At 40.3% G+C, this 18,464-nt stretch overlaps 1 protein-coding gene and 1 non-coding gene across 2 annotated transcripts in view; both read right to left on the bottom strand.

The window, feature by feature from the left end:
* Laptm4b (lysosomal protein transmembrane 4 beta) overlaps window positions 1-18,464 on the bottom strand; it is a 62,690-nt gene that overhangs the window by 28,585 nt on the left and 15,641 nt on the right. The window contains exon 2 of the mRNA XM_076835836.2: window positions 11,642-11,753. Within this exon, the coding sequence (XP_076691951.1) occupies window positions 11,642-11,753 (112 nt within the window). The remainder of the gene's footprint in view (window positions 1-11,641; window positions 11,754-18,464) is intronic.
* On the bottom strand, window positions 10,292-10,396 carry LOC143382454 (U6 spliceosomal RNA). The gene has a single exon (XR_013089000.2). It is a non-coding gene; the product is annotated as a U6 spliceosomal RNA (small nuclear RNA).

Here is an 18,464-nt window from a genome sequence, read left to right as displayed (position 1 = left end):
AGTTCCCCTGAGTTCTACAGTTAGGATAACCCAACCAGTCACTATCACATTACTGCGATAGTAATGTGGTATCATCCTTATTGCAAGATCACTATTATCTTATTTCTATTTGATACCAGTATACTATCTGCTTCCCCCTGAAGTAACCTTCCTACTGAAAAGGATCTTGTCACCATTATAACCCCACCATCCAGGCAAGCAATGCCCACTGTAGTAGCCTTTAGCCACATGTGGGAATTGAGCACTTGAAAAGAGGTTAATCTGACTGAGATGTGTTACAAGATTAACATACACTCCAGATTTCAAGGACACAGTACAAGGAAAAAGAAAATAAAATATTTCACTAGTAATTTTTACACTGATTACATGCTAAAATAATATTTTGGATACACTGAGTTAAAAATAAAACAATTAAACTTAATCTCACTTGTTTATCTTTCTTAAGGTGGCTAGTAGAAAATTTATTTTTATGTATCACACTACATTCCTATTGAACAGTGCTAATCTAGAATGATACCTACATCATAGTAGGTACTAAATGAACATTTATTCACAGGGTCCCTATCTTTAGGAAATTCTGATTAGAAGCATGGTAAAACCAGTTTTCTAAAGACAAATATATGGGGTCATTATTTGGCTGAGAGCACAAAACCCTGCTTGACAGTTTTGAAGACATTTTCACAAATGTTTTAATCTTCTTGACTGAGGTAGATGTTATTGTTCCTACTGAACAGATTATAGAACTAGGGCTCAGAAGTTATATAACTTACTGAGATAGTTATTTGCATCAAAAGGATAAGCTATGACTAATTCTGTTACAATTTCAAATCCCCGGTTCTTTCTACCATATCATACCACACCATGTTGCTTCTACTTAAGCTATGAACACTGACCAACAACTAACCACGGCTGCCACTTCCTCTAGGTTTTTCTCCAATGGACAGCATTTTAGAGGCATCCTCTGTATCCTCAACTTCAGTTGAGATTATTTTAAGCAGAGGGTTTACAAAGTACCTTCTAGGACAGAAATGTAGGTATGGCAACAAGGACCTTAAAAAACAGTTAAGGTTCTAGCTGGCACTGGGGCACACATCTTTAATTCCAGTTAATTTGGAAAGCCAAAGCAGGAGGAGCCCAAGTTCAAGGACAACCTGGGCAACTTAGCAAGACCTTGTCTGAAATAGACAATTAAAAAGGGTTGGGGAGAAGGTGCTGGGGAGGCTGGGGTTGGGGCTGAGTGGCAGAGCACTTGCCTCGCACATGTGAGGCACTGGGTTTGATCCTCAGCACCACAAAAAATAAACAAACAAAATAAAGTTATTGTGTTCATCTATAACTAAAAAATATTTTTAAAGGGCGGGGGGGGATGAGTTTGGGAATGCACCTCAGTGGTAAAATGTCCCTGAGTTCAATCCCCAATACAAAAAAACAACAACAACAACAACAGAAAAAAAAAAAAACGTGAAGAGTTGATTCTCAAAAAGAAAAAAAATGAAGGTGATGACAACAGGACAATTTGAATGCATTTAACATGCAAAAATCTTCTTTCAAAGAATATAAAACCCAGAGAAATTTAAAAGGTATAAACAGAAGTCATAAAGGGGCTGGGGATGTGGCTCAAGCGGTAGCGCACTCGCCTGGCATGCGTGCGGCCAGGGTTCGATCCTCAGCACCACGTACAGGCAAAGATGTTGTGTCCGCCAAGAACTAAAAAATAAATATTAAAAAAAAAAAATTCTATCCTTCTCTCTCTCTCTTTAAAAAAAAAGTTTAAAAAAAAAGAAGTCATAAGGTATCTGATTACCACTTATAATAAGATGCTTTTTTTGTGGGGGGGGTACTGGGAGTTGAATCCAGGGGCACTCTCCTCAGCTCTTTTTTTTTTTTTTGGTAACAGGGTCTCCCCTAAGTTGCTGAGGCTGACCTCAAACTTGCAATCCTCCTGCCTCAGACTCTCAGGTAGCTGAGATACAGGCTTATACCACAACACTCAAGATGGTATTTACCATAAAAATCTTATTAACATGAAGAAATTCTCAAAATTTTATGTATAAATGATTTTACCAACCATACTGCATAGACTGAATACATCCCAAGTGTGTGCAATAAATAACTTAGGTAGACCCAAAGTATAATAAAAAAAAAAAAAAAACACACACACACAGAGCAGATAAAACAGGCTAATACACATTCTCTCTCTAAGCAATCTACAACACCTGCTCACCACTCTGAAATAATGTGCAGTATACATAGTAAATAGGACAGTTACTCTGAGGAATTAAAATCCATTCCCTGTAATGATGTAAAGGCAAATAAGAAAATGATCCTAATAATATAGAGGTCTTTGGGGCGGGAGACATAGCTCAGTTGGTAGTGTGCTTGCCTGGCGTGTACAAAGCCCTGGGTCCAACCGCTAGTGCCACACACACAAATAGTAATAATAATAATAATAAAGAGGTCTTTGCAATTGATAACAGTTCTGGCCAGTGACAGGACTATCCTTTACTTATTACAGTACAGTAGCCTATCCAGCCCACCACCAGAGCATGCAGACATCACATTGTTCCTGCCTTAATAATGCAGTTCTGGGGCTGGGGATGTGGCTCAAGCGGTAGTGCGCTCGCCTGGCATGCGTGCAGCCCGGGTTCGATCCTCAGCACCACATACAAAGAAAGATGTTGTGTCCGCCAATAACTAAAAAAATAAATATTAAAAAAAATAATAATAATGCAGTTCTAATTGAAAAAGAAACCTGGGAAAGCTATCTAAAACATGGTCACAAAAGGCAAAATTAGAAAATGTTTCCTAATGCTCAAATTATCCTTGAAAAAAAGTAATTCTTTCTATAAATGTCTTGGATTTGTTTACTTCTCTTAAAACTCATAGCTAGCTTGCAAACTACCTAGTTTATGCTCACAGATTTTGTCTAGTCATAAACCATTCTTCCACATAGATCTTCTCTAATTTCTGCCACATTTCTGGCACTTCAGTATATGAAAACAAATAGTATTTAGGGTATACTGTCACCACGAAGTATAAAGAAGAACTACTTTCAGCTGAATTCATAATAGTATGTAGCTACGCTGAGCAAAATACAAAGCCCTTGAACCCCACAGGGGCAATCAGAACACCCTAGTTCAAGTCCATGCCACAGGGGCCTTCATTCTGAGGTTGAAAGCTTAGAGAAGAATAACAATCAGACATGCTCTGAAACAGAAGGAAGCATCTACTATGCTTCCTTTGCTTATGTGGTGGACTTTTTACTTTATACCACATAGGATTTTTTTTTTTTTTGTAATGTGCTTACTTCTAGTTTTATGCTTAGACCCAAAATTTACTTCATATATGCTCAATAGGTGTAAGCTAGGATAAACACTGTGAAGCTACAAAAACTAACAGGACACAGTCTATTCTCAAGGAGCTTAGGATGGATAGGAAAAGGAATTCAGAAGACAAATAAAGGGAGGGGAGCTTAGAGGGATTATATCATTTTTCAGTCAAGAGTTAAGTATATTTCAGCAGAACACACAGTGCTTGGTCAGGGGTCCTTTTGTCCCTCATATTTTTTTCAACTGAGATATAATTCACATACCATAAAATTCACTTTTTTTATTTGTAGATGGACAAATATCTTTATTTTGTTTATTTATTTTTATGTTGTGCTTAGAATTGAACTCAGGGCTCGGCATGTGCTAGGCAAGGCTCTACCGCTGAGCCACAACCTCAGCCCAAATTCACTCTTTTAACAGGTACAATGGCTTTTTTTTTTTAGTATATTCATAAGGCTGCACAACCATCACCAGAATACCTTTACTCTCCCCGCCAAAAAATCCTTAATACTGTTATCCATCACTTGCCATTCCTCCCTCCCCAGCATCCGGCACCTGTATCTATGCTGCCCACTCTCTATGTTGCAGGAATCAGACAAGAAGTGGCAAAGGGCACTTGCAGAGTGAGAGAACTTTGTTTTCCGCCAGCAGGCCCAGAGATCAGGCTCCAAATCCTGGGTCCCCATCTTCAGTTTCTCACACCACTAGGCTACCTGGTGCCATAAAATTTCTAGTCTACACATGCAGGGGTTTCTAGAGGGAAGCATGTTTACAGAAGCAGAGTTTGATGATAAGGAGAAGAACTGGCTCCTCTCACAAGGACTTCAGTAAATCTCTAGCCTTGGGCCTCCACAGGGGCGTTCACACTTCAAAAGGGAATAGTTAGATTCCAAGGGGTAGTTATTTACAATCCAAAAATGTGGGGGGTGGGAGGAGTGTTAATCAGGCTTCCTGAAGGGCTGACTAGAAGAACTCTCCCTTTCCCAGGCATGATTTCTCATGACAAGAGTTCTGATAGTTTATTTTACATCCAGGCCTGGGTTTGTCATCCGCTACCATCTACTTTCTGTCTCTGTGGATCTGCCTACTCTGCAAATCATAGAAATGAATTACACAGTATGTGGTCTTATTATGGTCAGGCTTCAGTCACTGAGCATCTTGTTTTTAATATTCACACATGTGGACTGGGGTTGCGGCTCAGTGGTAGAGCACTTGCCTAGCATGTGTGAGGCCCTTGGTTCGATCCTCAGCACCACATATGAATAAACAAATAAAGTTAAAAATCCATTGGCAATTAAAAAGTATTAAAAAAGAAAAAAAGATTCACACATGGTATAAAAAATAATATTAAAAAAATAATAAAGAGCTGGGGTTGTAGCTTAGTTCAGTGGTAGAGCACCTGCCTAGCATGGCGTAAGACAAAGATTTAAAACAAGCTAGGCTGGGATTGTGACTCAGTGGTAGAATGCTTGCCTAGCACACGTGAGGCACTAGGTTCAATCCCCAGCACCACATTTAAAAAAAAAAAAAAAGACCAAAATAAAGGTATTGTATCCATCTACAACTAAAATATATATGTATAAAAAATAAAATAAGATATAAAAATTCAATGTTTATTAAATAATGTATTTAAATGTCTACTTCAGAGAACTTCAATTCACCATTCCCTAAAATAAGGAGATTAATTCCTGCCAACCAATCTTGAGAAATTAAATTCACTTGATTCTCCTAAGATTGCTTATATAACAATAGAAAATCCAATAAACATTTACATTGTTTTGTGATTATATTCACTGGAGAACCAAGCTGTGTGCCTGGACCCCAAGAAAATAAATTCAATAAAAAATATGCATGATCTTGCCAGAAGCAGATCTGCATGCCTGTAATCTCAGCTACTTGGGACGCTGAGGCAGGAGTGTTAGGGGACAGACAAATAAGGATGATGGGAAAATTAGGTTAAAAATATAATTCTACAAAATGGCCCACTGTGCTGATCCCCTACCTGCTTTATTCACCCCCACATGCTTTCTTTCAAAAAGCAATTTACCTGTAGCCCTACCTGGCTTAAGTGGACAGGATATGTCACATTCTACCAAACTACCTGTTATCTGCAAGGAAATGCAAGCAGGAAATAACCTTGATAAGAGGAAGTGAGAGACATTTGGTCTTTTCACAGACCAGATTCCGAAAGATATGAACAACACCTCCTAACCTGTAAAAATGATTGAGAATCCAATTAGAACTGCTCAGCATGGGCAAAGGGAAGCCAGAACTGTCAAAGCAATCGAAATTGAAAGTCTGCTATTCCCCGTTGTCAAAAGTCAAGAGGTGGACCTAGGCAGGACCCCCAACAAAATTGGAGTGCTGGGGTTGTGGCTCAGTGGTAGAGCATGGGTAAGGCACTGGGTTGGTTCCTTAGCACCATATAAAAATAAATAAATGAAAATAAAGGCATTATGTCCACCTACAACTAAAAAAAAAAATTTAAAGAAAAAACTGAATGGCTGGGGTTGTGGCTCAGAGGGAGAGTGCTTCTTTAGTATGTGTGAGGCACTGAGTTCGATTCTTAGCACCACGTATAAATAAATGAATAAAATAAAGGTCCACCAATGTCTAAAAAAAATTTAAATGAAAAAACACTGGAGTGCAGTAGAGACACATGGTCCCTCTCCTATCTGAGAACACCCACTCTCTCCCTTGAGTGTCTCGGTTCCCTTATCCTGTTCCTTCAATAAATTTATTTTTGTTACTCTGGGCAACGTGTCTGAAATCTTTCTGACTTGATTGCAAGAATGAGGATTTGAAGAGGGGGGTCTTTGTGCTTCCTCAGTTTCCCAGAAGGTCCCAGCTTTGCAACAGGAGCACCTCAAGTTTGAGGCCAGCGTGGGCAACTTAAGGAGACCTGTCTCAAAATGAAATTTAAAAAACAGGGTTCAGGATGTAGCTCAATGGTGGAGCACCTCGCATGTGGAAGGACCTGGGTTCAATCCCTAGTACTTTTCATCTAGGTCTCCATTATTTGGTACATATATGTAGAGAAAATCCTCATCTTTGGTACCAGATCACCCTCAATATCTGATCAACTCCTAACCTCAACCTCCTTATCCTATAGGGTCAGTTTAGAGAAAATTCTCATCTTTGGTACCCGATCATCACCCTCAATATCTGATCAAACTCCTACCCTCAGCTTCCCTATCACTGGCCTGCTGAATCAGTCTAGCAACACCCACCTCCCCAGCCCTAGCCCTGATATTTCCTCTTAGTAATTTTCCATCCGCTGACCACCACCCTCCTCCTTGGCTATAGAAATTTCCACCCGTCCTTTCTAGAGTGGGAGTTGAGCTGGATCTCTCTCCCACTGCACAAAATCTCACTGCTAGAGTCCCTCTTAAATAAGTCTTCTGCACCACCTTTAACAAGAGCCTAAATGATCTTTAACACACAGTAAAACTGAAAAAGCAAGTCCTGGGAGAATGCATACACTATGTAAATACTCCCCAAAGTTCAAGCTCCTGAGAGTTAAACAACAGATCAATTCCAGATGCAAACACATGTGGTCATCTATAAAGAAGAGAAAAAAAAAAAAGAATGATAGGCAGTTCTGGGGCATAGGAAATAGTTCAATCAAGAAAGGGCAGACAAGACTCTGAAAGTTAAAATTCAGTTTCTTAAACTGCCAGGTATACAAGTACTTGTAGTAGATGATTTGGCATTTTTTATAAATATTTAATAATATTGTTTTGTACCTGATCAATATTTAATAAGACAATTTTAGGAAAAAAAAAACAAGAACTCCAAAAATGTTGTCGATGAAAAAAACTGGAAGGGGAATCTAGAAAGGGAAAAAATAGACCTCACATTAAATCTAGGCTACATTACAAATGACATCCCAATTTTAAGTTTTAAAACATAAACAACAGGCTGGGGTTGTGGTTCAGAGGTAGAGCGCTCGCCTACCATGTTTGAGGCACCGGGTTCAATCCTCAGCACCACAAAGAAATAAAATTAAGATATTGTATCCACCTATAACTAAAAAATAAATATTTTAAAAACCATAAAACAATAAAATATATCATTTTAAAAAGATGAGATCTGGGGTTGTGGCTCAGTGGTAGAGTGCTTGTCTAGCATATGCTAGGGCCTGGGTTTGATCCTCAGCACCACATAAAAATAAATAAATGTCCAACTACGACTAAAAAATATATTAAAAAAAAAAAACCAGCAGGTCATGGGAACATTTCCTGTTTCAGACCAAGTGAATAAGTTGATACAGTGAATAAGTTTGACTGGAAAGACACATCCGCTGTAAAAGCAATCAGGCATTAATGTGGACAATCTGCTGTCTGGCACTGTGAGTGTAGCATGGACCCTTGTTGTTACAGTTGACGGTCACATCACTAAAATCTCGCAAATAAAATCCTGAGTCAACTTCTCAGAAAGTAAGTTCTGAGTGTATAATACAATATGCCACACATTCACACCTTCTCAGCTTTATTCTTCAGTCTTCTAAGTCAGTAGATCAAATTATTTTTCCTTTGATCTTTTATTCCGAAGTCATTTCAGACATATACAAAAGTTGCAAACAGCAGAGATCTCACATAAACCCTTCTCCCTGCTTCCTCTAATGTTAAATTTTTTTCTAGCTCTAGTATAATGATCAAACCAAGAATCTAATCTCAAACCCCGAGTTAGTTCATTAGTCTCCAATCTGTCAGTTTCTTACCATTCCTCACATTGATAAATTAAAAAAAAAAAATTATAAATAAAAAAATTATATGAATTAATACGTATTACTACTACTACTATTTCTGTAAAAGAAATGTTAAAGGGCTAGATTTATTGTTGAATTTTTTTTTCCAAAAAAAAAAAAGGACTAGATTTAAAAATGAGGAGAATTTCCTTTATTTTTTTCTTTATCCCAGTGAGTTATCCTTATGTACCCCATTTTGATATAAATAGCAATTAGGATTCCTTCTAGCAGATCATTTTAGGAAAAGAGCACATGGGAAATTGAAATAAATCCCTATTCTTTCTGGATAAAGTCTTCAAATAGCTACCTTCATTCAAAAACAGAGCAACATAAAATTGCTATATTAACTTGTATAATTTTTCTAGCACAGATTAGAACAATTGATTGTACCAGTCTCAAGGGCTATTTAATTCTATCTACCTGAATTAAATATTTAAAGGCTTGTCCATTACAGTGACCTTTGACCTACTGGACTTAGGTACCTACCTGGACATCAGGTAACTCCATTTTGGTTCTAGGACTCAGAACAGAAACTTACAAACTGTCAAGAAAAAGAAACTTAAGGGCTAGGGATGTGGCTCAAGCAGTAGCACGCTCGCCTGGCATGCGTGCGGCCTGGGTTCGATCCTCAGCACCACCTACAAAGACATTGTGTCTGCCGAAAACTAAAAATAAATATTAAAATTCTCTAAAAAAAAAAAAAAAAGAAAAGAAAAAGAAAGAAACTTAAGATAACCTGTTTCCCCCACCATCAAGGTCCCTACATACAAAAATCTGTTGTTACCCAGCCATCTGTACCCAAAGTCAATTCTAGCCTGTTGCACCCAAGGTCAGCTTGCTCTTGTTCCTTGTTAAAAAAGATATGAAACCTCTATTCAAGTGACTCTACCTGCTACGCCTGGCAGAAGGGCGCCTGGCAGACATTCTCTGTCAATAAACATTTACTTGAACTTAGAGCTATGTCTCTTGTGGATATTTGTGTCGGCTACCCTAATACCTACAAGGAGAACAAAACATGGAAAGGAAATGTAAAAGGGAAGGTTTCAAAAATAGATTCACTCAAGTGAACATCTACTCTTCCGTAACTTCTTAACTTTGTGATTTAAACGATAGTCTCAAAAGTAATTACCAATTATTCATTTAATCTTTTCAGATATATGAAACAGAAGAGAAACCTCAAATGCACTGGAATTAATATCCAGGACATTACAAAACAAATACTATTTTAAAGTCTTAAGCACCAGCAAGCCTTTGAAGGCAGCTAAATTAAGCTTAGCCTGTCACATTCCCCAGCTTATGTTCTGGCAGTCAGAACAAGACATGCAGTGTTATCATTTGATCCAGATAGAACCACAGTGGTTATCACTCAAAACTTAGATTTATCTAACCTCATTGACCTTAGAAGGAGAATCCTCCTCCTGAACATAGCATAAGAGAATTTACTTTTAAATATCAATCAAACATTTCATATGTAGTTTTACAGTCTTTAAACTCAAAGAGAAGGCAAGCAAAGAGATATTATTTTTATATTAATGGAACTCATTAGCCTTTCTGGAAGAATTTGTAAGATTAACAACAGTTATTCAGAATAAAGGGAATAAATATTACAGCAGAAATCATGTCTGTCTGACAAGGTCCCAGGCTCCAGGATAACATAATGCCCCTGATTCTTGTTTTAGTTGTGGGGGGGTTGCTGGGGATTGAGCTCAGGGACACTTGTCCACTAAGCCACATCTCCAGCACTATTTTATATTTTATTTAGAGACAGAATCTCAATGAGTTGCTTAGCAACTTGCTTTTGCTGAGGGTGGCTTTGTGCTTGGTGATCCTCCTGCCTCAGCCTCCTAAACTATTGGGATGTATTGGCATGTGCAGCTCCACCACCGCCCTCCCCACCCCCATTCTTAATCCTTGCTATGAAAAAAACATGTTTCCTGGTCTTCATTTATTTGCTGCCTATTGCTGTTTCTTCTCCTCCTCATCTTACAGTTGGGGCCCCTTCAGGGCTTATCCTGGGACTCCTTTCCCCTTTCTCTTTCCTCTCTCCTTAATACTAATACCTCTTTTGGACTGATGTCCTCTTTGAACTATCTACTTTGGGACAACTAACATGTTTCAATCCCAACAAATCTAAATAATAACAGACAGCAAAATGTATGGAGTACTTAACTATGGGCCAGACCCCCCATTCTGAGCACTTTGTTTCCTTTTCTTTTAATAAGGAAACTTCACAAATATGCATGCCCTCTTTGCTCAGGAGCCATGCTAATCTTCGCTATGAGTCCAATATTGGTCTATGTGCTGCTGAAGCAAGCACGCTAAGCACTTTTCATGTAGTAACTCACTTAATCTTCACCTACAACCCCATTAAGTAGGTAGAAACTTCTATTAGTTCCTTCAGAGGGAGAAACTAAGGCACACAAAGATCAGTGATTAACTCAAGGTTAGTAAACTTAACACACGGCAGGATCAGGATTCAAACTGGCTTCTAGCTACAGAGTCTACAGGCCTAATAAGGATGCTTGGTTGAGTTACTTAAGTCTAGTTTTCTCCCACAAGTTATGTTCCCATCTCCTGACCCCTGACTTCCTCACCTCTAAAGACTAACACTAAAAGTCATCTTGTCAAGCTGGAGTCTGAGTCATCTTTGATTTTTCCCTTTCTCTTATTGCCCAGACCACCTACTTCTGTCTATCTCCAGTGCCACCTAGACTGTAAAAAATGGCCCCAAAACCAAATCCCAGGCTCTGTTTACAGTCAGTCTCTAAATGCACTCTCAGGAAAAAAAAAGACTTCTTAAGATACACATCATTTTATGCATTTACCTAAAAGCACTGAATAGCTTTTTCTCATTCTGAGAATAAAATCCACAATCCTATCTTTCAAATGTTCCCATTCTCTTCTTAAAATGTATCTTTGTACCTTGGGTCATACTCTCTCCTCCTTAATTTGCCTACTAGCCACTTCTTCCAACTCACATAAATTTTTCAAAGCCAATGATGTAAACACTTTTGCCCAATCTTCTGTCTAGCATTCTGCACAGCTTTGCCCCTCAGCTTGGATGCAGCATGACTACCATGTTCAATGCTCAGGCTGCAGATGCCTGGGAGCTGGTGCCTCCTCCCCACTTTCCCCACACCCACAGCCCATTTGCTGGAAAGAGGCCTCAAATTCAACAAATAAAGAGCAACAGAGTTTCTAGAATGGAACATCATCCATCACTTCCTGGAAGAGAGGTAAATACTGAAATGCACAATGAGATACCCATACTTCATTTAATCTTCCTTCCTGCCATTGATTCCTTCTAAAATCAGTCAAATGGCCACATAAAAAGTCTGTAACAAAATCATAACTTTAAAAAAAATGGATAAAGTTAAGATAAAACATGGGCAGCACAAAAATTATTCCACTGACTTCATTTTTAACAAAGAAAAGAGAGCTCAAGTATCAGCTCAAGGGGGCCTGTGAATCAATATTTGTAACCTAATAGGAAGGACACGCAGCTGGCTTCCCTGCCCTTGTAAATCCCAAAATAACTACAATTGTTATCTGATGTACTTACTGGCGTCATCCATGAACTCAAAGTCCCCTCCTAGTTCAGAACTTGAAAAATGGTACTGATCTGGATCAGCCAGGGCACTGAGTAAAATCAACAGTACCACCGCATTGATGATCTGAAATAAGAAAAAATAAATAATAATAATAATAAAACCTAGAGGAACCATATGGAGTTTAATTTCACAGGGGCTTTACTCTCTTTACTCTAGGCTTTGCTGTTGAGGGAGCTGACATGGGTCCCCAAGACAGGAGCACCTTTCAGTGTGGACATAGACAAGGGCAACAAGGTTGATGCCCAGATGACAGGTGGGCTTACCTGGCTCGCCCCACCCTACCCCTGGGCCCAGTACCAGACAGACAACAGCAGCTAAAAAACACAAAAACTCTGCAGTCAGCCAAGCGCGCTCTAAGGAGCTAAGGGAGAGCAACCCAAGCTTTTACAGGTGACCATTTTTCACAGGATCCAACCATGGGAGCTGTGAGACCTTCCAGGAAACTGTCAGAGAACAAATGGAAAGCTACTGTCTAGGGCAGGCCCACATCTCCATCTTCTGGATTCTGCAGAATATACTGCCCTCAGCTTGTCCAAGTAGAAATCCTCTTCATTCCTTAACCTCTCCCTGCTCTGCTCCTCCTTTTCTCTGTTCTCTAAAGTATCACCATTAATAACTGAAAATGGACAATACTCAGGCACCATGCTAGGCACCGTATGAGGATTCTCACTCTTAAGCCCTACAATAACTGAATGAGGTAGGTGCTAAACCAGGCACACCTGTAATCCCAAGTACTCAAAAGGCTGAGGCAGGAGGATCCCAAGTTTGAAGCCAGCCTGAGCAACTTGGTGAGACCCTGTCTGAAATAAAATTTAAAGGGCTGGGATGTAGCTCAGTGGTAGAGTACTTGCCTAGCACAGAATTCAATCCTCAATATGGCCAAAAAAACAAAAACAAAATAGGTGCTAAGCGATTCCTGTTTTGCAGGAATAGAGAAAACTGAAGCTGAGGTTAAGAACACTGCCCAAACCAAGAAAGAGTAGCTAACAAATTGCAGAGACAGTTCATTTCCAAAACTGAACTTCTTAGAAAGTCTCCCATTCATGCCTTGCAAGCTGATGTATCTTTGAGCTCACCATCTTCATCCCCCATGTCCAACCAACTGCAAACTCCTGCCCACTCAACTTCTGTATTTCTATTTCCTTTATTTTTCCTAACTGTCCTTGCTGAGAAAGACTCAAGTGTACCAACTTCTATGGGGCTCTGGGAGAAGTATTCTAGAATTTAAGCAAGGAACTGACTGAAACTTTTCCCCTTCATTTTCCAGGGGCACTCAACCACTGGGTCACATTCCCAGACCTATTTTGTATTTTTTATTTAGAGACAGGGGCTCACTAAGTTGTTTAGCGTCTCGCTATTGCTGAGGCTGGATTTGAACTCATGATCATCCTGCCTCAGCCTCCAGAGCCACTAGATTACAGGCATGCTCTGCGGTACCCAGCTGATTCTTCTTTGAAAAAAATTTTAGTAATAAAAATAGTAACTCCCCAGAGTACACATATGTATAATTACTTTAAAAAGATACAAAACAAGCATGTGGTTAAACTTTTTTAAAAATGTACAACAGTCACCCAGTCACCCTTCCCACAGTAGTTATTAAAATTACCACATTTTGTTTCTCTCCAAAGACAGACAACAAACACCTCTTAGCACACTCTGAACAGAGTATGATTAGCAAACTACTTGAAGAAAACAGGCTGGATACGGAGACACATAACTGTGATCCCAGCAACTTGGGAGGCTGAAGCAGGAGGACTGCCAAGTTCAAAGCCAGCCTCGGCAACTCAGTGAGACTGTCTCAAAAGAAAAAAAGAGCTGGGGAAGTGGCTCAGTGGTAGAAACCACTGGGTTCAATCCCTGGTACCAAAAGTTTTAAGAAAACTGTTCGGAACACGCACAGGCAAGCCCTAGAGCGGACATCACTGTGGTACGCAAAGATGTTACTTGATAAACTAAGGTTTTCTTGGCATTTCATTCCCTCTATTCTCTTATCTTTGAAAAAGAGGTGAAAGATAATGGAAAGTAAGATCCAATGAAATTTCATAGGAATGTGCTTTGGAAAATACAAATGTGGGATTCATGGGTGAAACTGTAAAGGAGGGGCGGAGGAGGGAAGGTAAGAAAAAAAGACAAGAGCCGGTCGGGACGCTGAGGCAAGAGGACAGAGTTCAAAGCCAGCCTCCGCAACTTAGCAAGGCCCTAAGCAACTCAGCAAAACCCTGTCTCTAGGGCTGGGGATGTGGCTCAAGCGGTAGCACGCTCCCCTGGCATGCGTGCGGCCCGGGTTCAATCCTCAGCACCACATACAGACAAAGATGCTGTGTCTGCCAAATACTAAAAAATAAATATTAAAAAAAAAATACCCTGTCTCTAAATAAAATATCAAAAAGCAGAGGGTGGGCTCACTGAGTTCAATACCAAGTACAAAAAAAAAAGAGGATGAAGATGAAGATGAAGATGGAGGAGAAGAGTTAGTGCCATGCTGAGCCTGGCTAAGGAAATAGATGGCCACTTTAGGAATCCTGTAAGGGCCACCTGAAGAATTTGAATTTCACTCTAAGTGTAGTAAGGGAAGAATGTCCTCTGCCTAGAGGGAAGGAGTGAACATATGTAAAACACCTAATGACAGTGACTGCCAGTCAGTTTCCTTACCTGTCGCGCGCACTGCAACAAGAACCGTAAAAGCTCTTGTCTAGCACCAGGAAACTCACCTGTTTTCCAGATCTAGCAGCTGCTTTCCTGTCCTTTCAGTTCCCAGGAATCTGTCACCTCTTAATCAGGCTTCCTCATCCCATCAGTTGCTAACTGCCTACAACATATCAGGTACTTTGCTAAGTGCTTAGGAAGAACTCCAAGGACTCAGAATAAGAGGTGAAAAAGTCGGGTACCCAAATAACACAAAGCGTAAAAACGAGTAAGCAGGACAAGAGTTCAGAGAAAGAATTAAAGCTCAAGGAGAAAGATAATTCTGAAACCTGGAGCTGAGGCAGGTGACAGGAAATTATAAAGGAGATGGCAGCACTTAAGCAGGGACTGGAATGACCAGCAGGATTTGGAAAAGAATAGTTCCAAGCATGAGCAAGGACACAGGAGAAAAGGGAGACTGAAAAGAGCAAGCAAGCTCAGAACATGGTGGGGCGGGGTGGGGTAGGGGGTCCATGAAGGAAACTCTTAGCAGATGAAGCTGGAGGTGCAGGATGGGGGCCAGATAGTGAGGAACCCTCAAAACAAGGATACGGATTGAGGACTTTGTTCTATTAGCTCCTCAGATAATGTAAAGCCTTTGAGGTGGGACGTGATGTATTCAGAACTATGTGGTTAGGAAGCTAAGACTGACAGCGGTGGGGAACCTAAAAGGAAGGAAGAGACCGACTCTGGAGACTGCTGCTGCGAGGTGATAATCTTATCCACTTCATCTATACTTCCCGACAACCCCTGTAAGACAGCCCTCTGAGACTTATCTCCCATGTTAGCTGGAGAAGTTAAGTACCTTGACCTTGGGTCCATGCATGGCAGGGCCAAAGTTGGGACCCAAGGCTTTCCACATGGAGGCAGAATCTACAGAGATGCAGTAACTGACCAGATGCAAAGATGAAGGATAAGGGAAGCCAACAAGACTCTGAGACTTCAAGCCTGGAAGCCAGAAGTTGTCTTGTCATTAACAGAAATCAGGAAGGTTGCTAGGGGGACTACCAGAAGGTTGATTTTAGATTCATTGTCCAGTGCCTACCTGAGGGATAGCCATATAATCAAGCTGTTGGCTGCTCTACCTGTCCTCTGACCACCTCTCATTATTCAGCTCAGGTATACTCATGCAGACTTGTGACTGCTTGGAACATTTCTGCTTATCCCACTCAGTCTCTGTAGCTTTCACCGGAGTCTGACAACAGAGTTCTGGCTACTGGTCTGGTGTGTGTCCTCTCCCTGAGAAGATCCTGGTGCCCATACCTGACTCTGCCCTGCTTTACTTGGAATAATCATATCCACCCCCAAATCTCAGCCTTGCGGCCCTTTTGATGTTCACAGCTACTATGGGTCCTGGGGCCAAGGCTCTTAAAGTTGCCCCTGCATTTTGTGAGGTATCCAAATAAAGGAGACAGAGAGAGAACCCAAAGAAAGATGGTAAGATCTTTCCCTCTACGAATGACTCACCCCGGCGCTCTTTAATCAGAAGGAGGGATTTTCCAAACAGAAAATCTGTGGTGATGAGTCTTTACTGTGTTATTATGTAAAACCTCAATAGTTGGATGGGAATTTGGCACATCAAGGATAAAGTGGATTCTGGGGAATGACCCATGAGGACCTGGGGGTGGGGCTAGTCATAGCAATGTGGTCAGATGGTAAATTTCAAATACAAGTTAAAGAACATTGGGTGAGGAGAATTTCCCAAAAGGAGAAAAGAGAAATCACCCAATCATCAATTTTGACCAAGAATGAAATAGCACCACAAATGAGAACCAGGAAGATGGCCAGGAGCAGTTATGTAATGACCCACCGTTAATCTCAATGCAGAAGACAGGAGGAGAATGCACGCTGGGCCCTCCTTCAGTTACTGCTCACATGCATTTGGTTTCCTTTGTCTGTTTTGACATGTCATGTACAAGCTGTTCCTGTGGTGTCACATATTTTTTCCTTGTTCTTGACAATGATTACTTCCACATGTAAATAAATTCAACTTCTATCCAATTACTTAAGGGGTATGTTCTCCCAGGGATCCAAAAGAGCTTTTCACCCTTAAATCATGTATCAGTTCCAAAATGAAGAGAGATTTGCGGCTTGAAAGAGGAATGGTTGGTTGGTGCTTTTTTTTTTTTTTTTTCCTTAAAGCCTCCACAAAAGACCCTTAAGGAGGAGCTGGGGCTGCTCAGTGGTGGAGTGCCTGCCTTGCCCATGTGAGGCATTGGGTTCGATCCTCAACACCACATAAAAATTAAAAAATAAATTAAGTAAAATTTTTTTAAAAGAATCTTAAGAACACTCAAACCCATGGAGATAGTAATTAACACAGACCAAAAAACCATCACCACAGACTTTTACAATAATGAAAACTTGAAAGTAGAATGGCTAAATAACATTACAGCAAGTATCCGACTCCTATGCAAGCATTAAAATCATATTTTTAAAAATGTTAATGAGAGGCTAGGGCTGTGGCTCAGTAGCAGAGCACTTGCCTTGCAAGTGTGAGGCACTTGGTTCGATCCTTAGCACCACATAAAAAATAAAGGTATTGTGTCCATCTACAACTAAAAATTATTTTTATTTAAAAAAAAGTTAATGATAAAAAAAAGTTATCTGATAAGAAAATATTCACAAGTCAGGCACATGCCTATGATCCCAGTGACTCTGATGAGGCAGAAGGATCAAAAGTCTAAGATCAGCCTCAGCAACTTAGTGAGACCTGTCTCAAAAAATAAAAAGAGCTGAAGACGTAGCTCAGTGGTAAAGTACCCTGTGTTCAAACATCAGTACCATGTACCCCCCCCCAAAAAAAAAAAATCTAAATTTTAGAACTCTCAAAATACATTTGGAATTTTGAATAAGAAAATAAGGCCCTCAGCATAGTCCTGTTGCTATTTCAACTCAATCATGGTATTTGGGCAGGGGTGGGGGTGGGGCTGAATTTACCTAATCGTATTTGCCTAAGAAATTAACTAAATTAACTCCAACTCTGTGCTGAACTCTCCACTGGAAGCTGGGTTATATGGAGGTGATTAAGATATGATCCCTGCCCGTAAAGATTAGTAGTTCACTGGGAAAAACACACTTCACCTGCCAAGTAAAATGTAAAATAAATGCTGTAACATTCATTTAACTCATTCCTTCAACTGTGCACATGATTATGCAAAACACATATGCCAGAGATTATGCTAATCATCACATATATATTATGGCATACCCCAAGGTAGCCCATTATCTACTGGGGTAAAGAATCAAATAAACCTGATGCTCCATTCAGAGTGAAAATGAACTCTGCTACACTAACAGCGAAGGGGGGGTGGTGTGTGGTTGAAAGAATTTACAGGAAGGTGACATGATTAACACCAGAAAGTAACAGACTTGGAAATCTCGAGACATGTCATGGCAGATTTTAAGGTATCAGACGAAGTGACTAAGAACTGTTAAGAAAAACTCCAAGAATCACAAACATGAAAATGGTCCTCTGAGCTGTTTAATAATGGCACTAATGTTTCAAACTGCTGAAGCTAAAAATGACTTTCTAGATTACAAACCAGGCAGAGTGGCTCATGCTTATAATCCTGGCAGCTTGGAGTTCAAAGCCAGCCTCAGCAAGAGACCCTAAGCAACTCAGTGAGACTCAGTCTCTAAATAAAATAGAAAACAGGGCTGGGATGTGGCTCATTGGTCAAGTGCCCCTGAGTTCAATCCCTGGTACCCGCCTCCAAAAAAGTCATATTTAAGCAGCTGAGCCTCCATATGAAGTGGGGTTACTATTACACCATTTGAGCACTAACTCCAGAGGAAACCTGAATACAATGAGACTCCAATGGTGACTCTGATCACAAGTGTGAAATACGCTCTTCCCAGTAATACACTTTCTTCCAAGAAGCCACCACACCCCATTCATAAGCCCTGGCCAACTCTGCAAACTGATCTCTGGCAGTAGGCTTCAGAATTCTTCTCAAGGGAGTGTTCCAGGCAGCCACTCTCAGTTTCTCAGTAAGTTGGTGTATAAAATGAAACCAGCCTGCCACCGCAGCAGAAGCAATCCCAGTTTCTCTGAATGGATGTGGTTGGGTTCTGGTCTTCATTCAG

The sequence above is a fragment of the Callospermophilus lateralis genome, chromosome 16 (genome assembly GCF_048772815.1).
Source record: "Callospermophilus lateralis isolate mCalLat2 chromosome 16, mCalLat2.hap1, whole genome shotgun sequence".
Lineage (NCBI taxonomy): Eukaryota > Metazoa > Chordata > Mammalia > Rodentia > Sciuridae > Callospermophilus > Callospermophilus lateralis.
Note: the sequence above shows the minus strand (reverse complement) of the source record. Positions and strands in the feature narration are given on the sequence as shown.